Source organism: Chrysemys picta, chromosome 8 (assembly GCF_011386835.1).
Source record: "Chrysemys picta bellii isolate R12L10 chromosome 8, ASM1138683v2, whole genome shotgun sequence".
Lineage (NCBI taxonomy): Eukaryota > Metazoa > Chordata > Testudines > Emydidae > Chrysemys > Chrysemys picta.
In genome coordinates, this window is record NC_088798.1 from 11156796 (window position 1) to 11183582 (window position 26787).

Here is a 26787-nt window from a genome sequence, read left to right on the forward strand (position 1 = left end):
AGGCAATATTGCCTTCAGAGCTGGCCACCTGGCCAGCAGCTGCCACTCTCCCGCCACCCAGCTCTGAAGGCAGAGTGGAGAGTGGTGGCTGCTGGCTGGGTGCCCAGTTCAGAAGGCAATGCTGCCTGCCAGCAGCAGTGGACAAATATGGGTGGCATGATAGTTCCACCCTTACTTCTGTGCTGTGGCAGCCCTGCCTTAAGAGCTGGGCAGCCAGAGACAGATTTCATGGGGGAGACCAGATTTCATGGTCCGTGACGCAATTTACACGGCTGTGAATTTGGTAGACCCCTAATTATAACTACATTGACTCCAAACTGTGTATTATGAACCAGTTATTCTTGTTAACCCTTGTCATTCCCCCCCTCCCATAGATTTTTTAAAAAAAAATCTGTAATATAACATAAACTTATTGCTGTTTTCCAACAGGGCTGCTAAATGATGGAACTGTGGGCATCTTTAGAGGCAACCAGATGCGTTTGAAACGAGCTTGTATCCGCAAAGCAAAAATCTCTGCAGTGGCTTTCCGGAAGGCATTTTGCCATCACAAGCTGGTAGAACTTGATGCTACGGGGGTGAATGCAGATATTACAATCACAGACATCATAAGTGGACTTGGCAGCAATAAATGGATCCAACAAAACCTTCAGTGCCTTGTGCTGAACTCATTAACTCTCTCCTTGGAAGACCCATATGAAAGATGCTTCAGTCAGTTGTCTGGTCTTCGTGCTTTGAGCATTACCAATGTGCTGTTCTACAATGAAGACTTAGCAGATGTTGCATCACTTCCAAGGTTAGAAAGTCTAGATATATCCAATACCTCTGTCACTGACATAACTGCACTCCTCACCTGCAAGGATCAACTTAAGTCTCTGACCATGCACCAACTGAAATGCTTGAAAATGACGACCACACAGATTTTGGATGTTCTAAGAGAACTAAAATATCTGAATCATCTTGATATTTCAGATGATAAACAATTCACATCAGATATAGCACTTCGTTTACTAGAACAGAAAGATATCCTACCTAACCTTGTGTCTTTGGACATTTCCGGAAGAAAGCATGTTACAGATGAAGCTGTAGAAGCATTTATTCAACAAAGACCAACAATGCAGTTTGTGGGACTGTTAGCTACTGATGCTGGCTACTCAGAATTCCTTACAGGAGAAGGAAACTTAAAGGTTTGACTTTTTAATTTTGTCTATTTAAGGTGGTTACAACAAACATGTGGTTCTCCCAGAATGAAATTATAGGTTCACCTCCCATCATAGTATTTTTATCTGTTAATGGCAATTGCTAATAACTCAGGCCTTCGTGTAACTGTTCCTGTGCCAAAATTTGGGTCATATTGTCTATTTTTCTATACCAGTCAATGAGTCTTGAAGTACTGCTTTGAGATATCAAACCTATGGGAACAGGACGATAGCACTGGATAGTCTGAAACTATTTATTGGCATAATAAACTCTGGTTCCTTGGCATGACCTCTAGCATAAAGCATCAATATTTCAAAGCCTCATTCATATTGATGCATTGGCATTTGACTGCAGCTTTGAGCAGTTCTACTTAACACACTAGATGCAATAAAACTTTATATTCAGGAACTACTTTTGTACTCCAGCTCAACATCTGTTTTTCAGATCGATGTTTCTGCCTGTCACCCAGCCCTTTTATTACATCAGTGACACACCATGATGTGAGCCTCACTTCTGCCCCCTCTTTTCTGGATAGGGCATTGGCTACCTTGTTCTCAAACCCCTCAATATGTTTAATACTCCTGCAAAGCTATACTCCAGCGTAGCAATCTGGAGTTGATTCCTTTTGTTCTCTCGAACCATATTAATGGTGAGTGATCTGTTAACACCCTGAACCACCTGTTGGAATTATCTGAGCTGTTTTACACCCCACACAATAGCGTAACATTCCATTTCTATTACCAGGTAATTCTGTTCAGTGAGAGACAGGTTTTTTGCTCAGAATGCAATGGGGTGTTTCTTCCTGGTCTGCTTCAGTACATCTCCTAGGCCTGTGTTGGATGCATCAATTCAATTCAAATACTTTCCTAAAATCTGGACTGGCCAAAATGGGTGTGCATCTCTCCCTTGATCTGTTCCCTCATTGTCCCTATAGTTCTGTAAGCCCTTCTATTTACTAGGTGTGCATCACTGGTGTTAATGTGGTGGTCTCTCTGGTAAGTGAAATCAGGTTTGTTAGAGAATACCATTTTTTGACTTTGTAACACAGCCACTACTTTTTTTTTTTATGGGGGTTAGCCCTTCACTTAAATTAATGCTCTCTAAAGAGTTCTCCCCATTACTCTCAGACATTAAGTCTAAGAGAGGTATCTGCATAGCATATCCTGTTTACTATAGCCTCTCCGTTATGGTAAGCTTTTACTCTGCTAATATGAACAGTTTGAGGTAAACCCCGACTATAGGGTTTTTGTACCTGATAAGTAACTTCATTTAGTTTCTCTATCACCTCAGAGGGATCCTCCCATGAGAGTATTTCATGCTTTTTGTAGTGGCTAATACCAAAACATCTATATTAAAGGCTCTTTCACTTGTCTTCTTGTCATACCATGCTTTTTGTATAGTTTGGCTTTCTTCAAGATTATGCTGTACCAGCTCCATAATGGTTTTAGCTCTGCCATGAATTTAGGTACAAATTCAGTTATATTGAAATGTCTGCTAATGTGTGAGCAGCTGATTTTTGTACTGTAAGAATAAACAGTAGGCAGTAATTTCCAGTGAGATCAGAACAGTTGTAGAACAGTCCAGCAAAACTTCTCTATGAAATATCTTATGAAGATAAACTGATAACCCTAGGTAATATAGTATGTGAGACAGACATAAGAGACATAAGAGTTCCAAATGGTGTGGGGTTTTTTACTTGCAAAATGCATCGTAGTTTAGTGATAATCAACACTGTATTTTATCAATAGAGCAAGTAAAAACATGGCAACAGCATCTCTCAGAACACTGTAGTATGAAAGATTATTTCCTGGTCTGTCAGCAAGATCTGAGAGATTTGTTTGGCCCAAGCAATATGGGATGCAGAACATTGATTGTGGACTTATATAAACACATCAAATGCAAAGTCTCTTGGCAACTTGTAAAGGAGCCAAACATATATCCCTTCAGATATCCTGAGGTGAATTAACGTAACTTTTTTATGTGTATGACTGAGCCATCCCCTCCCCCCCTTGCAAATAACAATTCACCAACTGCAGTCAGTGAACATTTACTTGCCCCTAGGAAACACATGAAGTACCAAAGCATATTGCTTACCTATAAAGAGATTTAAAAAGCAATGGCATTAGATAATGGGAGTGCTTGCTGTAACGGGGGTGAAAAAGATACCAGGTGAGCAAGGGACATTTTTTAAAGGTACTTTCCAAAGCCTAAGTTCTTTTGTCTTGACTGCCAAAAAAGAAAAGAAAAGTGTGTTCTTAACCTGAGTTTTATGGGGACTCATAGAAGTGTAGGACTGGAAGGGATCTCAATAGGTCATCTAGTCCAGTCCCCTTCTCTCAAGGCAGGACTAAGTAATAACTAGACCAGGGGTTCTCAAACTTCATTGCACTGCAACTCCCTTCTGACAACAAAAATTACTACACGACCAGGAGGGGGGACTGAAGCCTGAGCCTGCCTGAGCTCCACTGCCCCTGGCATGGGGGCCAAAGCCAAAAGCCTGATTCCCATCATCCAGGGCTGAAGCCCTTGGGCTTTAGTTTTGGCCCTGCGCGCTGGGTCTCAGGCTTCAGCCCTGGGTGGTGAGGCTAAGGCTTTGGCTTCTGCCCTGGGTGGTGGAGCTCAAGCTTCATCCCTGGTCCCCAGCCAGTCTAATGCCAGCCCTGGTGATCCCATTAAATGGGGTTGCAACCCACTTTGGGGTCCCAACCCACAGTTTGAGAAACACTGAACTAAACCATTCCTGACAGATGTTTGTCTAATCTGCTCTTAAAAACCTCCAATGACAGAGATTCCACAACCTTCCTAGGCAATTTGTTCCAGTGCTCGTTAATTAACTCAAGGTAAATTCTAGTGAAGGCAATTGTTGTTTTTCACATGAGTTAGCAAGTTGAGTTAAAGTCTAGGCTTTAAGAATACATCTTTTTCTTTTTTTAAAAAAGAGAATATAGGACCTATGATACTTCTCATTAATAGAATTCTGGGAAGCTATAGCTACTGATTGAACTAATTAGTAACCTGCAAAAACGGAAGCTTTCTCTCATTGGTGTGGCTAAAACAAAGCACCACCTCCAGCTGAGAAAATTGCATCAACTATATTGTTTCAGCAGCAGCGTGTGCCCATTTGTGTGTGATGGATCATGCAGCTGTGAATCTTGCTTATAAGGCAAAAATTGACACCAGCAACATTAATTGGTTATGGAGTAAAAAGAACAAGAGTACTTGTGGCATCTTAGAGACTAACAAATTTATTAGAGCATAAGCTTTCGTGGACTACAGCCCACTTCTTCGGATGCAGCCGAAGAAGTGAAGTGGGCTGTAGTCCACGAAAGCTTATGCTCTAATAAATTTGTTAGTCTCTAAGGTGCCACAAGTACTCCTGTTCTTTTTGCGGATACAGACTAACACGGCTGCTACTCTGAAACCTGGTTATGGAGTGACACTCCTCCTGCCTGATTGGTTACAGGGAGTTCTGGTCAAAGATTGGATTGAAGCTGAGTTTTGGTTTATACTTAGGGCCCTACCAAATTCACAGCCATGAAAAATGCATCACAGACTGTGAAATCTGGTCTCCCCTGTGAAATCTGGTCTTTTGTGTACTTTTACCCTATACTATACAGATTTCACGGGGGAGACCAGCGTTTCTCAAACTGGGGTCCCGACTCAAAAGAGGGTTGTGGAGGGGGGTCACAAGGTTATTGTAGGGTGGTTGCAGTATTGCCACCCTTACTTCTGTGCCGCCTTCAGAGCTGGGTGGCTGGAGAGTGGTGACTGCTGGCCAGGTGCCCAGATCTGAAGGCAGCACGCCACCAGCAGCAGTGCAGAAGTAAGGGTGGCAATACCATACAATGCTACCCTTACTTCCACGCTGCCTTCAGAGTTGGGTCAGGACCCCTACAGTTACAACACCATGAAATTTCAGATTTAAATATCTGAAATCATGAAACTTATGATTTTTTAAATCCTATGACCGTGAAATTGGTAGGGCCCTATTATACTGTACAATGTTACCTTATTTCGATGGGGAATGCTAAAGTATGTCTAGTCCTGGGTTACTGCAGGCAGATCATGTACTAGGTAGATGAAATGTTAAAAACACAGGGATTTGGATAAAATGCCACCAGCTTTGGAACAATATTTTTGCACAATTAAGAAATTTCAAATTCTGAAATACAGTAATGACAACTTTTAAAAAATGGAAATATAAACTTCTTTGTCTGTTCTTAGGTGTCTGGAGAAGCAAATGAAACTCAGATTTCTGAAGCACTGAAACGGTACAGTGAGCGGGCATTCTTTGTGAGGGAAGCACTCTTTCATCTATTCAGCCTTACGCACATTATGGAAAAAACAAAGCCTGAAATTTTAAAGGTAAAACAATACACTTCAGATGAGAAAATCTTGCCCTGTTCTGTAAGTTTAACTTCAGATGAGCATCTGGAAAGCTTATAATATACTGAAAACTTAGTGTATGTTATGTAGTTTTCTTCTGCCTGTTTAGTTACTTGATATTGCTTAAGAGATTTAGTAGAAATCATTAAGCTCCTGTTAATGTTCATGTGAAAGTGATTTATGTGGTAGTGGTGTGGATGGTGCAAAAGAGTTGATTTTCCTCTGAAAAGAGGCACCAGGCTAATTCAGTAGCAGTATGAATTCATTTTACAAATAAATACTTCTGAATATGGCTTAGAATAATCTCCTAATATTGCATTATGACATGCTCACTATTGAACAAGTATTGCTTAAAGATAGACAGACTATTGACTTACCTGTAGGAGTTATTAGACTAAAAGCCTGTCCCTAGGCCACTAGCTTTGTATCATTGGAGCCCCAGAGGTAGTTCAATCTTTATCATTCCAATGGAAGGAGAGATCAGAGAGGTTCGGTTTTCTAACAAAAAAGATTATTGATCAGCATCTTTCAAATTAAACAAGTGACTTTAAGAAAATATCACGATTCTTCCAGCCCTACTGTGTTAGCAGGAGATATTGCTGCTTGATCATGTTAGTGTCAATTGCAAAGAGCGTTTGGATATTCAATCACCAGCAAAGATTACTCTTCCATTTCCCTGTGTGTAAGGTATTTGTGACAAGTTTACAAAGCCAAAAACAATCTGAGAAGGGATGGCTATAGGCCTATGGTAAATTAGCAGTCTTATTGCTGTAGTAGCATTAAGATTATTTGCTTGAAATAACTGAGCAAAAGCAGAGAGGCTCTTTCGGGATACTGAAATGTCACTCATTTGTTGTTGAATGGGTTGTTGAATTGAGTGAGAGGTAGGGAGGAACTGTGGGGCACCAAATCACCAATGGATCCAGGGTTGTTCTTCAGTATGTGGATTTATATATAATGTGAATATGATTTTGTTTGTCTTTCAGCTCGTGGTTATTGGAATGCGAAATCACCCTCTGAACTTGCCTGTGCAGTTAGCAGCAAGTGCATGTGTGTTTAACTTAACCAAGCAAGATTTAGCAGCAGGCATGCCTGTTCGACTACTGGCTGATGTCACTCACTTACTCCTTAAGGCCATGGAACATTTTCCCAACCATCAACAGGTACAAATATTAGGTTTCTTTTTTCTGTGGATTTCTCATCTTAACAGGAGGTCTAATAATAGAAATACAGCCCAGGTGCTGTGATGTTTCTACTTTTGAGACTATTTTAATGCTATGAAGTATTGACTGTAAGCTAAATAGAGTCTCAGCTGTCTCGTAAACTTGATGGAGATCTAACCATCCCTGTAGATGTTGCAAAACAATATGAACTTAACAGAGAAGAGGCAAGGTCTGACTCTACCTCAACGATGGCCTTGAACAGATATACCCAAATATGTTTGTGTACAGTATGCACACCTGATATGTGGTAACTTGAAAGGCTGCTCTTTGTGACAGTTTGACTCTTAGACTGCAGTACGTTAATATAATCACGATGCATGACAAAACTTGTAGAAGTGCAGTTGGCTAGTTAACTTACTAGAATTAAGGATTTGTGGTTGTACTATTGCTATGAACTGCGTCACTGTACAGTGAGATTCCACCTAACAGGCACTAATAGTAGCTGCATTTTCCCACTGACAAACACATGGGCAAGGAATGTCTGGTGCCTTTCTGTCCTTGATTTTTGCATTCCCTGGAGTCACTTCCCTGTTGAACTTTCTGCCTCATAGGAGTGCAGTTTGTAGAAGCAATGTTCCTCTAGCATGGCTTTTTTGAAGACTTTATTTTACTGAAATCAAACTAATCAACAAGGACAATAAGAGGCAAATAAAAGAAATAATGCCTATTGTCATCTTTATCAACCACGGTATGCACAAAACTCAGTAACTGTGCTAAACGTTTCCTCACACAGCAAAAAACAAAGAACCAGAACAGAAAGGAGAGAGACAAACAGGAGAGATACCACCATTAGATATCTGACAGCTATGTCCCAATGGTTATCACCGTGATATTATCATTATCCAGGCAGGATTGAGTTAAGTAAAAGTCCAGAACTGATTGCGTTGTCTTTTATAAAAACAGCCCTAAAGTTTCTGGTAAAGAATTTTGGATATATGGGTACCACTTCTCTCTACATGTTGCCTGTGGGTTATTGCTCAGTAAAGCATGATTAATTGAATGTATTGGAGGAAAGTGGAAACTTCTTGTGTAGTCCCTAATTACAAAACTCATTTTGGATGATGAGCCGCAAAGTAGCATTAGGCCTGGCAGGATTTGCTTGTGAGGTGTTTCAAAGAGGTCAAGCTAGTTGAAAAGTGTGGGAGATATATCACATTCCACAGGCTGTGAGGAATGAATGCCTACCTTTTTCCAAAAGTTAGCAAATGCCTGATATAATGAAAGAGGCTGCCATTCTCAGCAGTATGTTTTGGGCAATTCTCAGTCTAAAATGTCACCTTTAAAGGCTGTGTACTGGGGGCAAATAAGCCCTGTTTTTAATATCTGGTACAGTGTTTCCCTTCCACCATGGGTCTAGAGCAGTGATAATCAGACTGGTGCAACTGGCTCTTTAATGTGTCACCTATGGCTCTTTGATGTGTCTCCTATGGTTCTTCGCAGCACATGAAATTAAAACACTCTCTGGTTAATAATTAAATCAATGAGGATGCTTTTACTATGTAATTAACTAATTAAAATATCAACTTGCACTAAGTTATTAACTTATTTGCTGTGAGAATAATATTTAGTTGATGTATATATTTCTCCTGTCATTCACACTACTGTGGCTCTTTTGGGTAATGTTGATCGCTAATTTGGCTCCTGAACCACTGAGGTCTGAGTATTATTAGTCTAGACCAGGGATCTCAAACTCAAATCACCACGAGGGCCACATGAGGACTAGTACATTGGCCTGAGGGCCACATTACTGACATCTTTTCATACAATGATAAAAAAGTATTGTCAAAAATGAAGGAAAAAAAAAGAGTAATACACTATGCTATTAAAAGTCAGTATATTAACTTTTTTAAAACTGTAATGTGAAGAGGGTTTTTAATAAAGTATAAACACCTGTAACTATTCTGTATGTGGTCAGTAACACTGATGATCTACACTAACAGTCTATCAACATAGCTGTAATGGCAGGAACTTTTTAAAGTAACTATTCATACAAAATACATTGCCACTTTTAACAAACATTCTTTCTAACTACTCACAGTAAAGAATCATGTGTGTTGAACTTCATACCTCAGACTGCTCATCTAGTCCATGAGGCCCCGCCCCTGCCCCACCTTTTCCCACCCCCTTCTCCAAAGTCCCCGCCCCAACTCCACCCTCTCCCTGTCCCTATTCCAGAGGTGGGCAAACTTTTTGGGCCGAGGGCCACATCTGGGTGGGGAAATTGTATGCAGGGTTGGGGTGCGGGAGGGAGTGCTGGGTGTGGGAGGGGGTGTGGTGTGCAGGAAGGGGCTCAGGGCAAGGGATTGGGGCAGAGGAGGGGTGTGGAGTGTATGAGGGGGCTCAGGGAAGAGGATTGGGGTGCACAGGGGTGCAGGGGACAGCAGGGGGTTCAGGGCAGGGAGTTGGGGTGCAGGAGGGATGCAAGGTGCAGGCAGGGGGCTTAGGGCAGGGAGCTGGGGGGGCGAGGGTGCAGGAGGGCTTCAGGCTCCGGGCTGGCAGCGACACGCACTGGGGCCAGGGCAGGCTCCCTGCCTGCTTGCCCTGTCTTCAGCCCCGCGCCGCTCCAGGAAGTGCTGCGGCCCCTGGAGGATGGGGGGGCAGAGGGCTCCATGTGTGTTGTCTTTGTTGCGCCTCCAGGTACCTCCCCCGAAGCTCCCATTGGCCGCGGTTCCCTGTTCCCGGCCAATCGGAGCTGCGGGGGTGGGGGGCGGTGCCTGGAGGCAAGAGCAATGCACTGAGCCCTCTGCCCCCCTGCCCAGGGCTGTGGTGCCGGTCGCTTCTGGAGAGGGCGCGGGGCCCATGGCACCATGGGAGGCAGTCCCGCGGGCCGGATCCAAAGCCCTGAAGGGCCAGATCTGGCCCGCGGGCCATAGTTTGCCCACCCCTGCCCTATTCCAACCCCTTCCCCAAATCCACGTTCCGGCCCTGCCTCTTCTCCGCCTCCTCCCCTGAGCCACGTCCCCACTCCGCTCCCCCCTGCCCCCCCTCTGAAAAGTCCTAAGGACTGCCTGGAAGCGCTGGGAGGTAGACGGAGGAGCAGAGACGCAGCGTGCTTGGGGAGAGGAGGGTGCCCGAGGGGGAGGGGAGCTTGGCTGCCAATGGAGTCGCCGCCTATGGGGGGGCCGCAGGAAATAACTCCATGGGCTGTGTGTTTGAGACCCCGGTCTAGACAGTTTTGATACAGACCTCTTTTTCCAAATATTTTGGGGGTATTTCTTTACCTGTGTCCACTTCCAAAGGTTTTCTAGTATTTTCCTCTGTTGGCAACAAATTAACCATTTTTATAGTATGGATTTTAGAGATCATGAATGATTTGCAGATCTCATTCATTGTGATAGGATAACTGGCTTACAGTGCTCTGTGTTTTGGGATATAGCTTTGAAGAAAGTTATGGATTTTTTTAAAACAGTTTCTCCCACCTTATTGGACCATTGAGTTTAATTGTAAGAGGAAGAAATGTTCTAGGTGCAAGACTATAGTACAGCCAATTATATCTCTGTAGCCATGTCTACCTGGCTCTTATTAAGTTGTTGACCCTACCCATTTGGAGGTCAATTATTAATAGTCATTCTAGAAACCTTAATTAACAATAAGAAATTGGCATTGTACAACTTGACACCACTTTCACCCCCAAAAAGCCTTTATACTTTGTATTGGGTAAAGAGACCATGTGAAACTTGACTCCCCAGTATTGTATGGCACATTCTCTAGTGAAGAGGGTGTTATTGTTATGTAAAGGACTTTGCTTTGTTCTAGAAAAATGTGCGTGTTTTTGATTTGACACTTCTCTTGTTTAGAAGTATAACCATTTACAGTACAGTACATGATCCATCAAACTCCACGATTCTTATCTAACAAGGAAGCACTTTGCAATTTTTGTATTTTTCTGCTGAACACTTTTTTGATCTCATACAGCTGCAGAAGAACTGCCTTCTTTCACTATGCAGTGACAGGATCCTTCAGGATGTTCCATTTAACAGGTAAATTTAATCCTATTAATTAAAATGGGATGTAGAGTAACATATCAATGGGTTTTGGTTGTTATTTTTTAATCTCCTAGATTGTGGCGTTTATTTTTGAAATATGCTAATTGTTGGCCTAGTCTCAGGAAAAATAGAACTCTGCCATTTTGGAGACCAGATATTGATTCATAGGGTTAGATTCTGATCTCAGATCCCATAGTAACTCACTTGTGTATACATGAGAAATTTTGGGGGCCCATAATTCACAATTATATGGATTATAGGTCTGAAAAAATCCTTGTCTAGACAAGGGAATTGACTTCAGTTAAATTACTCCAGCTCTACACTGGTGTAACAGAGGTCAGAATTTAATCCCCAGTTTGCTGACTCTCTGGAATTGTGAGTTTTGTCATTTTGCAGTGGTCCCTTTATTTAGAAACGTCGTTGGAAGGTTTGCATCCAACATGCCTAGGTCAGGTGATGAAGGATAAAGAAAGTGAGGGGTTATGTCTGGTCTTCAGCCAATTCTCCTTCAGCTCTTTACAAAAGAGAACCTTGTGCTTTTATATTAAACGTCTAGTAAAAGAGACACTGGGGGAGCAGATCCTGAAATCTGAGTAATCCCTGTGATCTTGGCTTAACTGAAGATTTTATATTTTCTGTAGCAGGCTGGCAGACTGTAAGCTCTTCACGTTTTCAGTAGAGATTTCTGTTGGTGGTGTTCCTTGGTTTACCTAAAGGCTGTTGTAAAAGCTGATGTTGAAACTTTTCTGTGGGTATGTCTATACTACCCACCGGATCGGCGGGCAGAGCTCGATCCAGCGGGGGTCGATTTATCATGTCTAGTCTAGACGTGATAAATGGACCCCCGAGCACTCTCCCATCGACTCCTGTACTCCTCTGCCGCGAGAGGCGCAGGCGGAGTTGACGGGGGAGTGGCAGCAGTCGACTCACCGCAGTGAAGTAGGTCTAAGTACATCAACTTCATGTATCTGAAGTTGCGTAACTTAGATCGATCCTCCCCAGTGTAGACCAGGCCTTTGTGTTGCTCTGTAAATTTCACTCATTGCGTGGGCCTGACACTAGCTTTGCCTGCTCTTAATTCCGATGTTAACTTCCACCTGATTGGGACAAAGCACAGTGCTTCCGATTTCTACTGCATGGGGGCATCCTGGTCTGATGTGTGGTGTTTATTTTCTGTTTCAAAGGCTTATGCAACTTCTGTTCTGAAAATAAAAACTGTTAACTTTCAGATTTGAAGCAGCCAAGCTTGTTATGCAGTGGCTATGTAACCATGAAGATCAAAATATGCAGAGGATGGCAGTGGCTATAATCTCCATTCTAGCTGCAAAGGTACAAGACTTATACATGTAAAAGTGCTGAAGTATAATTTCCCAGGTCCTGATGAATTTTCTGATATTCACCTAATGTTTTTGTTTATAGCTTTCAACTGAGCAAACAGCTCAACTTGGTGCAGAACTCTTCATTGTTAGGGTAAGTCCAATGCTGTGTCTTACAAATTGCTACCCTGGATCTCCTATTTTAAATCATTTTGAAATTGGCTACAGTTAGATGTATTCTATTAAACTAAAAATAAGCAGTTAAATTTTACCTTCTGTCAGTACTGCTACCAGGAAAAGATTGGCATTCCAGACTGTCAGGAGAGGACTTTGTCACCATGTTAATGAGGGTGGCCTTTAGGCCCAGCTAAATAGAAGCCAAAGTAAATAACTTGATTGCGTCAGGACTTAAATGACTGCAGTATGGATGGAAAACTCAACTCTGACTCAAACTTTTTATTATTTTCAATTTACTTTACCTTGAAAACAAGCTCCCGTGGACATGTTTTCTTTGCCATGCAGGTACAGTACATAGGGCCACCGTGGTGTCAGCTGGCTGCAGCAATACATAGAGGTTAAACTAAGTATCTCACACCTTTTAAAAAAGTTTAACATGTTTTTACTGGAGTTTGGAATAAAATTGTGACACAGAACAAACTATCAGAAGTCATTGTTCGTGGGACCTGGTTTCAGGAGCAGTTTGATGGCTTCAACTTCAGGGCAGTGGAAATACACATTTCAGAAATGGCTGTCTCAATTTCTTGAGAGAAACTATAATGCAAAACACATCTCTGCTGGTGCCTTACTTATGGCCAACCAGTATACCAAACTACATTTCCTTAATGTCTGTGCAGGATAGATGTTCAAGAGGAAGCTATCGATCGGTTATAAATCTTAATTCTCGTCAGAAGAAATTAGGTGTCTTAGTTGAATTCATTGCCGAAACAAAAAAGTCAGACTCTTGATCCAGTTTATTTGATGCAAGTCACTAAAAGTAGTGACTACGAGTTATGAAACACCCAGACAGAGGCTTAAATTAGTATTTAATATTTTCCCCTCCCAACCTTAGTTTAATGTTTTTCCTTTTTTTTTTTAAATGTGCAATAGAATATTTAGGAAAAATTGCCACTGCTTGAAACAATCAAACTGAGGTGGTGGTCTTATACAGTTGGCCCATAACAATCCTGCAAGAGGTTTAAGAGGTAGAGAGATGGAAAAAAACAACAACCCACAAACATGTAGGAACAAAACCAAAAAGGCCAAGGTACAAAACAAGATTAAACTAGCTAGGGACAAAAAATGTTTTCTTGTTACCCTTTACAAATACATTAAAAGCAAAAGGGAGACCAAGGACAGGTAGGCCCATTACTCAACAAGGAGGGAAAGGCAATAACAGAAAACGCAGCAATTTTTTTGCCTTCTTTTTCACCAAAAAGGTTAACAGTGATTGGACATTTAACACAGTGAACATCAGTTTAAATGGGGTAGGATCTGAGGCTAAAATAGGGAAAGAACAAGCTAAGAGTTACATAGACAAATTAGATGTCTTCAGGTTGGCAGGATCCGATGAAATACATCCAGGATATTGAAGGAACTGGCAGAAGAGGTTTCTGAGCACCTAGTGATTATTTTGAGAGCTCATGGAAAGATCCCAGAGGACTGTAAAAGGGAACATATAGTACCTATCTATAAAAAAAGAGAATAAGGACAACCGATGGAATTATAGATCAGGCATCTTATCCTCGGTACCAGGAAAGATAATAGAGCAAATAATCAAACAATCAGCTTGTAAGCACCTAGAAGATAACGTGATAAGTGACAGTCAACATAGATTTGTCAAAAAAAAAAAATCATGTCAAACCAACCTAACATACTACTTTGACAGGGTAGCAAGCCTTGTGGATGGGGGAGGAAAGCAGTAGATGTGAATCTCGAGTTTAGTAAGGTTTTTTTGATACTGTCTCATAAGCAAACTAGGGAGATATACCTAGATGAATCTACTGTAAGATGGATGCACAACTGGTTGGAAAACTGAACTCAGAGAGTAGTTATTAATGGTCCACAGTCAAGCTGGAAGAGTATATTGAGTGGGGTCCCACAGGGATCTGTCCTGAGTCCGGTACTATTCAATATCTTAAATTATTTGGATAATGGCATAGAAAATACACTTACAAAGTTTGTGGACAATACAAAGCGGGGAGGGGTTGCAAGCATTTTGGAGGACAGGATTAGAATTCAAAATGATCTTGGCAAACTGGAAAAATGCTCTGAAATAAATAGAATGAAATTCAATAAGGACAAATCCAAAGTACTACTCTTAGGAAGGAATAATCAATTGCATAAATACAAAATGGTAAATGACTGCGTAGGATGGAGTATTGTAGAAAAGGATCTGGGGGTTATAGTGGATCACAAACTAAATATAAGTCAACAATGTAATACTGTTGCCAAAAAAGCTAACATCATTCTGGGGTATATTAGCAGAAGTGTTGTAAGCAAGACATGAAAGGAATTCTTCCACTGTACTCAGACTGCTAAGGCTTCCTCTGGAGTATTATGTCCAGTTCTGGGCACCACACTTTAGGAAAGCTCTGGACTTTCTCAAATTTGTCCAGATAAGAGCAACAAAATCAGTAAAGGTCTAGAAAACATGATCTACAAGGAAAGATTGGAAAAAAGTGGGTTTGTTTAGTCTGGAGAAAAGAAGATTGAGGGGGGACATAAGTCTTCAAGTATGTACAAGGTTGTTACAAAGAGGAGGGAGATAAATTGTTCCCCTTATCCAGTGATGACAGGACAAGAAGCAATGGGCTTAAATTGCAGCAAAGGAAATTTAGGTTAGACATTAGGAAAAACTTCCTAACAGTAAGGAATGTTGAGGAGTGGAAATAATTATCTAAGAAGGTTGTGGAATCTCCATAATTGGAGATGTTCTTTCATCATCTAACATGTTCTTTCATTTAAGAACATGTTAAACACCTGTAAGGGCTGGTCTAGATAATACTTAGTCCTATCTCAGTACAAGGAACTGCACTAGATGACCTATCAAAGTTTCTTCCAGTCCTACATTTCTATGATGCTATGAATATGCTTGCTCTCTTATAAAAGAATGCAAGCATAGGGCGTATAGGAAAATAATTAGGAGAAAAATACAGAAAAACTGACTGTGTTAATCACTAAGTATATAAATCGCCATTCTAATCAGAGATGCAGTTACCCTAGTCATTGCCCTAGTCTGTGCATAAGTAAACAAAGATGATGATATAGGAATTGAGCACACAACTTCAAAGCTAACTGTCCTTTTTGTTCTTCCTTTTTCAGCAACTTCTACAAATAGTTAAGCAGAAAACAAATCAGAATCTAGTGGATACTACACTCAAGTTTACACTGAGTGCGCTTTGGAATCTCACTGATGAATCTCCAACCACATGTAGGCACTTTATTGAAAATCAAGGTCTAGAACTCTTCATGAGAGTCTTAGAGGTGAGGACTATGGTTTATGCGGTGGATTGCATTTCTTGGTTCTAAAATTTTAGCATTAACGAACCATTATTTTGTGGCTTACATAAGCTATATTTCACTTTACAGTCTTTCCCATCTGAGTCGTCTATCCAACAGAAAGTTCTTGGCCTTCTGGTAAGAAGAATAGAAAAATTATAAATTTCACAGAAATGCAAGTTGTTCTTAATTGTCTCCCTATTTAATTTCTATTTGAGAATTGGCTTAGATGGTACACTATTAATTATACTTTATTTTCTTAACCTTTAATCTTACATATTGGGTTCTTGTGAGCTATGCATTTGACATCATGATTTTTAGACTACATTGCCAGTGTTCCCAAAGCACCACCTTATGTAGGAGTGGCTATTTAATAGTTATTATGGACAGTCTGAGCCTTCAGGAAAGGGAAGGGAGTAAGTCCTCAAATGACTTCAAGGACTCAAAAGAAGGTTAAAGGTTGAAAGTCAATGGGACTTTAGGGTCCTAAATCACTCTGGGTAAATTCTCAAAAGGATCTGTTTAGAAGTTTTTATTCTTTTTTAAAATAAGAGCATAAATAACTTAGTGATCTATGTCTTAATGGTTTGAGGGAGTCTTTCATGGAAGGAAATGTTTTGATGTAGGAAGTGAAAGCCATTAACTTTTAGACAAATTCAGAGTAAAACGGGGAGATTTTCAAAGGCAAAATTGGCAGTTAGATGCCTAGCTCCCATCTATGACTTTGAAATTTGCCTCTAATATCAATACATATAACTGAGTTAAAGTTAGACACCCATTAATACATCATTATTTCTATTGATATTGTCTCAATTCTGTTTTCCTACAGAACAACATAGCAGAAGTGAAAGAGCTTCATTCTGAGCTAATGTGGAAGGACTTCATAGACCACATCAGTAAACTATTGCACAGTGTTGAGGTAGAAGTCAGTTACTTTGCAGCTGGGATTATTGCTCACTTGATATCTCGAGGAGAGCAGGCCTGGACATTGAGTCACACTCAGAGGACATCTCTTCTAGAACAACTGGTACAGAAATAGCTAAAAATATTCCCTGCTTTTGTGTTCTATTAATGTTAATTGCCTGTAATTAGCATTAAGTATTTCAGCACTTGGTTCTCTATCTTGCAGCACTCAGCCATTTTGAATTGGCCAACGCCAGAATGTGAGATGGTTGCCTACAGGTAACTACTGCCTTGATTTAAAGTTTGGGAAATACTAACTCTAGCACCCTTCAACTTGCTCTAAAAATTACAGATCTGTGCCTGAAGCATTGTAGGCTGCCTGCCAAACCATGCTTCTGGACTGCAACCTCTAGTATCTCATCTTGGACAAGGTGGCTTGACCTTTGGGAGTGATGGGAGAAATGAGTTAGCCTGGGTCTACTTTCAGAGCCAGATATAGGGCTGTTCTTTTCCTGTCTCCTACTACAGCTAGGCTTACCTCTTTAGCTAAACTTTCGAATTAATGTTCAAAGGACCATCTGAAGAAACAAAACAGCATATTAGCTGTTGAGCTACAGTAATATAGGGTGGTATTGTATGCCACAGATTCTGGGTTTTAAGGCTGGAAAGGACCATTAGATCATCTTGTATGACCTCTTCTATAACACAGGTCAGGTACTCCTGCCTGTAAGTAATGTGAGGCACCAGATGAATGGGGAACTGCGGCCTATGGGAGCTTCGGGGGGGGAGGGAGGGGAGATTCCTGGAGCCGTGGCAAGGGCAGCACACACAGAGCCTTCCGCCTCCGCCTCCCTCCCCCAGGGGCCACAGCGCTTCCTGGAGCAGCGTGGGGCCGGGGACAGGGCAGGCATGCAGGGAGCCTGCCCTGGCCCAAGTGCGCACTGCTGCCACCCCAGAGCCGCTTTAGGTAACCGGTGCCGGGCCGGAGCTTGAACCCCTCCTGCACCCCGCCCCCCAACTTCCTGCCCTAAACCCCCTGCCTGCACCTCACATCCCTCCTGCACCCCAACTCCCTGCCCTGAGCCCTCTCGTATACCCTGAGCCCCCTGCTGCACCCTGCACCCCTCCTGCACCCCTCCTGCACCCCAACCCCTGCCCTGAGCCCCCTCCTGCACACCACAGCCCGCACTCCCTCCCAAACCCCAACCCCCTGCATACAACCGGCCCTGCATACAATTTCCCCACCCAGATGTGGCCCTCGGCCCAAAAAGTTTGCCCACCCCTGTGCTATGGCTTAGAGTCGTGATTTACTGGTAAATAACATAAACAAACTATTTTAAGCCCTGGGAACAAAAGTCAAATACTGCATCCAAGACTCTAACACAGCGGTTACGCCCAAAGTGGGTTGGGACCCTATTGTAAAGGGGTCGCCAAGACTGGCATTAGACTTGATGGGACCCAGGGTTGAAGCCCGAGCCCCACCACCCGGAGCCGAAGCCCGAGCCCCACTGCCCGGGGCCAAAGCCCGATGGCTTCAGCCCTGGATGGTGAGGCTCAGGCTTTGGGCCCCCCCACCTGGGCAGTGGAGCTTGGGCTTTGACTCCTCTGCTCCGGGTGGTGGGGCTTGGGCGGGCTCAGGCTTTGGTCCCCCCTACTGGGCTAATGTAGTCATTTTTGTTGTCAGATGGGGGTCGTGGTGCAATGAAGTTTGAGAACCCCTGCTCTAACATATCACAATTGTCTTTCTTACCTAGACTCTTAACTAAACATGTAGTGAAGGTATGGGCTCGGTAGTAATGGTATCCAGTAGCCAAATGAAGTGCTGAGCATCTGTTTTTGTTTTTTATCTGTAGGTCTTTCAACCCTTTTTTCCCACTACTTGGCTGCTTCATGACGCCTGGGGTTCAGCTGTGGGCAGTGTGGGCTATGCAGCATGTCTGCAGCAAAAACCGTATGTACTAGGAATAAAACTACATTTAAATTCCTCTCTCTTAACATATAGTCTACCAGGATAACTAAAAGAATCCAGGAAGTTCTAATGGTCTTCATCCTTAACTCTGATGGGAAAAGACATGTTAAGGTTTTGCTTAAAATAGGGGCAGAAACTCTTTTAAACTATACTATTTTATCTACATGGATTTTATTTTTGATATGCACATTAATTCAAAACAGCTGCATGTTAAACAAATACTTCATTGGGCTTTCTAGAAATGCATTTTGTTCAGAAATTTCAGCAATAAATAAAATACAAAGTTATGGACAACATAAATTCTGATTCCATTTAAAGAAAACCAGAGAGTATAGCAAGCAGTAATCTCCTGGGGATTTGTGTTCATCCTGGTTCTTCTTCGAGTACTTGTTCATGTCAATTCCATTCTAGGTGTGTGCATGCCCACATGCACAGTCGTCGGAGACTTTTGCCTTAGCAGTATCTGTAGGGTTGGCTGCGGTGCCCCCTTGAGTGCTGTTCTCATGTGGCGGAATATCAGGCACCGCCGACCCTACGCCTTCTCAGTTCCTTCTTACCGCCCATGATGGTTGTTTGGAGTGCCTTGTCTTGCATTGCAAAAGTGTTAGCAGTTTTTTCAACCCATTGTTCTGTCTCCTCTGTAGTTAGTTTTTAGGTACTTTAGTTTGACCAAATGTTAGATAGTTTTAGTAGTTAAAGTCCTGACTGGGACTTCGCTGCGGATCAGGGCATGTCCGGTTCCCCAGGCTTTAAGCCATGTTCATCGTGTACCCAGCTGATGCCTATTAGTGACCCCCACGATAGCTGTTTGAAGTGTCTGGGGGAATCACACAGAAAAGACAAGTGCAGGATCTGCAAGAACTTTCACCTTTGAACTCAAAAGGAGTGGGATATCCGCTTGAGGGCTCTCCTCATGGAGGCTGCACTTCATCCTGGGTTGGAGCCCTCCCAGTTGTAGTCCACGCTAAGTACTTCGGTATTGGCGTGCAGCACAGCACACCACCAGCACCAGAACCTGCCCGGCACCGTTCCCCTTCGCCGGTGCCCAAGAAGCAGCTGAAGCCCAAAGGCCCATCAGCACCACAGGACAAAGGGGCTTCGGGCAAAGGATCTGTGCTAGGCCACATGCCCACCCCGGAGCTGTTGTGGTCTGACCCCCCCAGCCCAGTCAGGGATCTGCCTCCGATTCCTCAGAGTGGCAGGGGATCCTGGCCCCTAATAAGGCCACTTGTGCCCGAGGTGGCCCTGGCAGCCAAGGACCAAGTAGACTGGCCCGCACCTCAGGTACCAAGCCAGGCGATGGACCCGGTTAAGGCCCAGACCTCTAAGGGCAAGCCGGTTATGGGACCTCCCTCCAAAGCAATGGAGCATCCTTGGTCCCCAGATCACAGGCATTGATCTCCGTCACCACGGCATAGGACCCCGGTGCTGCAGCCTCGATCTCTGTTTAGAAGACCCAGGTCTCTAACACCAAGGTTGCCACCTATGATGCGTGGGATGCCCGAGTTGCGATGCCCATCCCTGTATCTGCGGTACCACCAGCCTCCCGCCAGAGATCGCTGCAGTGCAGATCCTCATCGCCTAGGCAGTCCCCCTGGTGTCGATCCCTCTCGGTGCGGGATCGTTCCTGGTCGTGACACCGGTCTCTGACTCCCCGATACTGCTCTTCAGGCAGGCACTGTTTCCTTACCAGTCGCCGACGAGGGTCAGCTGACAGACTCGGGCATCTACGGCTGTGCTCTGGTTGCCAGAAGGGCAGTGGTCCGAGATGGAGGGAGAGTTCAGCCCCTCACCTAGGTGGCTGCTCCATTTCGTCTACCGCTCCGACTGGATTTGCTGTCACAAAACCTCAGCACCTTCCTGCACACGAACCTAGCAGCATTGCACTTAACGGCTTGGCTGCTGCATGGCTAAATGTGGAGGAGCAGGAGTGCTCGGCTGGAGTCCAGCAAGTCTTGCTGGTCGGAGAAAGCCCTCCACTAGAGTGACCTACACAGCCAAGTGGAGGCAGTTTATGTGCTGGTCCTCAAATAAAGGCATTCAGCCCGAGCAGTCTTTGCTGCATTTAATCCTGGACTACCTTCTGCACCTCAAGCTCCAAGGCCTGTCCCTGTCATCCATTAAGGTCCATCTGGCTGCTCTTTTGGCTTTCCACCTGCCATTAGAGGACACGGTTGTCTCCATGGCAAGACTGTCAAGGGCCTTGAGTGCCTCTACTCGCACATCAGGGACCCAGTCCTTCCGTGGACCTAAATCTCGTGTTATCTTGGCTCATGGTACCCCCCCCGCCCCCTTTAAGCCTCTGGCTTCCTGTTCTCTCCTCCTCCTTCCTTGGAAAGTTGTGTTCTTGGTTGCAATAACCTCAGCCTGCAGGGTCTCTGAGATTAGGGTACTTGCTTTGGAACCGCCCTATACAGCTTTTACAAGGACAAGGTCCAACTGCGTCCACACCTGGCCTTCCTGCCCAAGGTGGTCTCCCAGTTTCATGTGGGCCAGGACATTTATCTACCCGTCTATTTTCTAAAGCCCCATAAGTTGGAGGAGTGTTAGCTGCATTCCCTAGATGTTAGAAGGGCGCTAGCCTTCTACATTGAACGGACCAAGCCACTCCACAAATCTACCCAGCTGTTCGTTGCAGTGGCCAACAGAATGAAAGGTCATCCAGATTCTGCTCAAATAATTTCTTCTTGGATCACCACCTTCTTCGCTACTGCTATGACCAGGCGAAGGTGCCACCTCTAGTGATTGTCACTGCCCACTCAACCAGGGCGCAAGCCTCTTTGGCAGCTTTCCTAGCCCAAGTGCCTATCCAGGACATCTGTAGAGCGGCCACCTGGTCATCTAGCCACACATTCATGTTCTATTACGCGCTTACCCAGCAGGCCTGGGATGATCCTGGCTTCAGTAGAGCAGTATTGCAAGCCACTAGGCTGTGAACTCCAAGCTCATGTCCGAGGATACTTGTGAGTCACCTAGAATGGAATCGAGATGAGCAAGCACTCGAAGAAGAAAAAACAGTTACCTACCTTTCGTAACTGTAGTTCTTCAAGATGTGTTGCTCATGTCCATTCCATTACCGCTCTCCTGCCCCCTGTCAAGAGTTGCCGGCAAGAAAGAACTGAGAGAGCGTAGGATTGGCGGCGTCTGAAATGCCAACACATGAGCACGGCACTTAAGGAGGATATCGCTAAGGCAAAAGTCTCCGACAACTGTGCACGTGGGTGCGCAAAACCTAGAATGGAAGGGACATGAGCAACGCATTTCCAAGAACAACAGTTACAAAAGGTAGGTAACCGTTTGTTTTATTCTAATCTCCATTCTGCAATCATAGTATCATAGGGTTGGAAGGGACTTCAGAAGGTCATCTAGTCCAGCCCCCTGCTCAAAGCAGGACCAATCCCCAGACAGATTTTTACCCCAGTTCCCTAAATGGCCCCCTCAAGGATTGAACTCTCAACCCTGGGTTTAGCAGACCAATGCTCAAACCAATCCCTCCCCCCCCATGACTTGCTGTGTATCATGAAGTGGGTTTCTTAATCTCAGTGCCCCATTTGAGATCTGATGAAAGATGCCATAAGAGAAAAGTATTAATTCCCTTAGAGTACCTAAATGCAACGTGACTGAACAAACTCACTACTTTCAATGCTCATTGTTTCTATTTCTCATGTGATTTAGGTGCATGTGCCCTCACTACTCTCCATACTGTATGTGTATTGCAGCTTTCCTCTCAGAGATCGAGTTACTTTCAGTGCTGGTGTGTAATGCCATTAACAGCAATAGCTTTGTGCCTGCTTATATCAGGGTCAAAATCACTTCTTCCACAACAGAAATGCATGTATACAACAGCACACCGTAACAGTGCATAACAGATTACCACAGGAAGGTTAAACTCCATTCCTTAGCTTTTTGGGCATATGCTTAGTGCTGTATAAATGTTCTGCAGGGATTTTCTTCTAGGTGTACACTGGTCCTAGGTCCAGGGTGACCATTCCCAGATTGAGAGATGAGCTGACAAAGCTGTATTATTAACCGGCCTAAAGATAATGAAGTGTATAACTAGGACACTGTAACCTATGTGGCAACATTAAACTGAAATTGCAAAGCAGGGACTCCAGCCTATCCCAAGCCCTTTTCTCCTCTGTGTCCCCCACATTACTATCAGATCAGTATAGTGCCTGTTATATAACTTATTAATTTTGGTATGTATGTTATACTGACCTAAATTCTAAATTTTCCATTTGCTGCAGATATTTGAATTGACAGTGAGTAATGGCCTGATAGAAATTGTCAGCATAGGGAAAGCTGGAGAAATTGGTAGCTAGGTAACAAACCTAGGAATTACCATACAGGATCAGACCAGTGGTCCACCTATTCCTGTATGCCGTCTCCAACAGTGTCCAGTACCAGATGCTCCCAGAGGAAGGTGTGAGGAAACCCCATGGTAGATAGCAATAGAGTAACCTTCTTGTAGAGGAATCTTCCTAACTCATCATTTAGAGATTGCCCTGTGCCCGTAAGCATGAAGGTTCAGTTGGGGAAGCATGGGAGCTTTTGGTTATTAATATCCAGGAGGTGGTGGGGCTCTTGGTATTGGGGACAGGACAGAGAACTTTAAGGTTGAGAGGAGTAGGGTTTAAATTCCTGGGGGTGGGTGGTGGTCCCTTTTTGTCCCCCCCACCCCCATTGACAACCCTTGATAAGAACTAGCTGCCCCTCTGAACCGTGCCCCGATATCCCACACAACATCCAAAATTGACAACTAAGTATATTGACTTGATTCTGCTAAATTTGATCAGCAGTGAAATATTTAATGTCCGTGCTTAAATTGTTAACCTCAGTGTCCGTCCGTCCCCGCCCCACTGAGGTGAATGGGGACAGTTCAAACTTCTCCGAGCTGTTATTTGAGGATAGATTTGTTGACAGATATTTGTAGGCAACTATCTCTCCATTAAGTTACATCAGCCTCATGATTTGAAAGCTTTCTTTACAACCGTGAGAGACTTAATTTTCTAAAAATGAAAACTCAGATTCTCAAGCTAAGCTGTACTCCGGTTTAATTGTGCATTTTTGCATTATATACGTGGCTCCAGATATGATCAGTGCTCCTGTATGTAAGAATGCTGAAGTCGTATATAGTTGAAATGTGTGTTACATACCTTTTTAAGTCAATAATACAAATGGTCAGAAATATGGAGTTTTGTATTGGGGGGAGGAGTACATTCCTGGCAACTTACAGTAGGTACCATTTTAAAAAGTTGCATTTATCAATGGTCAGTGCACTGGGTTTCCGTGAAAATTTTTCCTGTTTACAGAATGGGGCAATATTAATATTGTGATATCTCAGATACTATGTCATGCTAACTGATACATACTGCAGTCACCAATAACAGCAGTTTGTCTGTTTAGGTACTTAGTTAGATCACATTGGCATGTGAGTGCCAAAAATATTAGAGTGTATCATTGCAACACAAATGAGAGAGAGAGAGAGAGAGAGAAAAGTATTATCCACATTTTATAGGGTGTCACAGGAAGTCAGTGGCAGAGCTGGGAATTGAACCCAGATGATATGAGGCCTAGTCAAAGATCTTAACCACAAGAGCCTTCTTTCCCATTACAGTGAAATTTTACTGAATGACAATGCAATTTTGCAGACACTTCTTCAAATTTCCTAAATGTTGACTGGAATAATAGATAGATCAGTGTTAACTCCACCACCTGAGTGTATTTCACAACTGGTTTTCTTCTCTACAGACAGTTAACTTTTTTTGTATATCTCATTTCAGCTGCCAGGTATTGCAACATGCTAATTGAAGAAGGTGGATTGCAGCACTTATACAACATCAAGGAAAATGGCCAAACTGATCCAGATGTCCAGCGAATTGCAATTGCCATTCTAGATAGCTTAGAAAAACATATTGTACGGCATGGGAGACCACCTCCATGTAAAAAGCAGCCACAAGCCAAACCAAACTGAAAGCTGCAGGTATAAGTTTGTAAACCCTCCTCTCTGTAATAATTCTGTATCACGTGTGTAGTTGGAGTTACTTGTACTACAGTGGTCACCAGTGAAGTTATTTTCTAACAGTTGTGGTACTGGATACCGCTTGTGGTAACTCATGGGCAACTGTCTACTTTAATGGACAACTTCTGAGGGGATCTATGATCAATGCTTGATCTAGTCATACCTATAGGATTACTGATGACTACAGCAAGGTGGGACTTGAATAGTTTGGAATGCACATCCAAAAACAAACCTCTAGGAATATCTTGTTTTGTGACTTAATTGTGGGACAGAAAGCTTGTTTCATCCCTGTCATTGTTGAATATAGAACTGTTTATCAACTCAGTGTTTGAATAGAACTGTCGGCAAGAGTGGTGAATCTCACAATCACAGCTTTAAACAAAAATTCACGCATGCACTCATGTAACTAAGGTAACCAGAATGTCCCATTGTTTATGGACCCTCCATAAGCCCAACTAAGTCTTCAAAACTCCTTGTCTTGGGACCTGCAAGCTGTGTCCTTTGTCTCTCCAGCACTAGACTGTTGTCTTTTCCAGCTGTTGGCTTCCCATGACTCATTTTTGCTGCCTCAGCAAGGTTAGGATTAGCATTGCTTTGGTGCAAATGGGAAACACTGAATTGCCTGCTCTGAAAGAAAGCAATATAGGTACAGGTGTCAGTGGGGGACAGAGGAAAGCTTGAAATGCTAAGAGGATAAACTGAGTTTGACTTTCAAACTTAAAACTAAGGTTTTTTTTAAGGAAGTGGTAGGAGAAGGAGGGAGCTCCACATCAGAGCTCAAAATGTTAGTTGAAGTAGGATAGCCCTTCTCATCACATGGAGCTGCATGTCCTGACAGGAGAACCAGGATATTTGGTCATCTTTTTATAACAGTTTATTGATTGCTTTGCCATTTCTTGTACATATTTTGTCAATATTGTGCAGTAATTTGTATTCCCAATGCATTATAGTGCAAAATATCACCCAACATCATATATAAGGTCCTTTGTAAATTGCATTGTTGTGCGGAGTGTGAAATTTTACATAAAGCTGTCAATGGTAAAAACGTATTTCTTCCTCTGTTATTTATGAGTTTAAAAGCTGTGTTGAATGAAATGGAGATTCCACAGCATTACAGATGCTTGATTAAATACAAGTGATGGAAGCAAGCTACAACATGAGCTCAAATTCCCTTCATTTCAAAGCATTGTATACTAATTCTCCTTGTACTGTCTAATGGTTGTCTTCGCATCTCCCTGCCAAACAATGGAACAGGATTCTACTATTGTTGAACTTACTGGCATTTTAGTTCCAATTCCTGAAGAGAAAATTGCTGTACTGTTTACCTTATGGGAAAGGGATGACTGACACAACACCTCTTTACTTCACTATAATAGAGTTAACACACCATTTACAATCTTGAATAGTTTCATTACGGTGTGTGTGTTAGAAACATTAACAAAGTGCTTTAGTAATGTTACCATTACCACATTGCATAATGCTTTGTTTTGTACTCAAGCTATTATCTGGGTAGCTTCATTCCTCTACATACATCTGAATGTATGTAGTTTCCTTGACCCAAAAAGAAGTGAAAATTGTCAGACATAAAATTATGGGATTTATTTTTTAAAAAAAGTTTGGAAGAATTGTGTTTTATGGGCAGTTACTTTTACCTTTCAGACTAGAGAAGTCTTGACTTCTACTGTGAAAAGTCCATTGCAGGAAATGGAACACACAATCTGCCAATATCAGAGTTTATGGAAACTTTGTATCACTTGGTACTGAGAGGTTTTTAAATGAACATAACCATTTGGAATGCTGTTTTCCCCCAGTAAGATGGCTATTCTAAACACATTAGATTAAACTATACAAAGTCTGCTATGGTATATGATCCAAAATGGAAACCTGGGGCACCAGTCTGGCTAGCTAGGGCATCACTTCATGAGATTATGGAACAAGCATAATGCAACCACACAGAGTTGCCAGTTTATAATAGCCCATTCCAGGTTATTCTTCAGAAGTGTCTGATGGTATATTGATTGTGGAGGTGACTACAACACTAAGATGTCTATTTCACTTGTGGTATTTGCCATATTATGAATGAATAATCTGTTAATGCCTCTACTCTAACTTAAATGTTTCTGTAAATGTATGAACTGTTGAGGTTACCTTGATTGAAATTAAATGAGATGACTTACAAGTAAGTAGTTCAAGCAGATCTAAAGAATAGTGAAACTGAGTTTTTTGCCCAAAGACTGTGCATGAGGAAGTGGCTCCTTATTCCAGTATACATGTTTTATCAGTTTAT

At 42.8% G+C, this 26787-nt stretch overlaps 1 protein-coding gene across 6 annotated transcripts in view; it reads left to right on the forward strand.

Annotated features, from left to right (window-relative positions):
• LOC101936768 (protein zyg-11 homolog B) overlaps window positions 1-25545 on the forward strand; it is a 38139-nt gene extending 12594 nt beyond the window's left edge. For 3 of the 6 annotated variants that reach the window (XM_005284821.4, XM_065555362.1, XM_024104905.3), the window contains exons 3-14: window positions 430-1184; window positions 5422-5562; window positions 6570-6746; window positions 10722-10786; window positions 12022-12121; window positions 12212-12262; window positions 15430-15591; window positions 15697-15744; window positions 16436-16633; window positions 16736-16788; window positions 18363-18460; window positions 24262-25545. In XM_005284821.4, coding sequence (XP_005284878.1) covers window positions 430-1184; window positions 5422-5562; window positions 6570-6746; window positions 10722-10786; window positions 12022-12121; window positions 12212-12262; window positions 15430-15591; window positions 15697-15744; window positions 16436-16633; window positions 16736-16788; window positions 18363-18460; window positions 24262-24452 — 2039 coding nt within the window. In that variant the 3' untranslated portion in view covers window positions 24453-25545. The remainder of the gene's footprint in view (window positions 1-429; window positions 1185-5421; window positions 5563-6569; window positions 6747-10721; window positions 10787-12021; window positions 12122-12211; window positions 12263-15429; window positions 15592-15696; window positions 15745-16435; window positions 16634-16735; window positions 16789-18362; window positions 18461-24261) is intronic. The other 3 variants (XM_042851428.2, XM_042851427.2, XM_005284823.4) reach the window with 3 other exon arrangements.
• Window positions 25546-26787: the final 1242 nt, after the last annotated feature.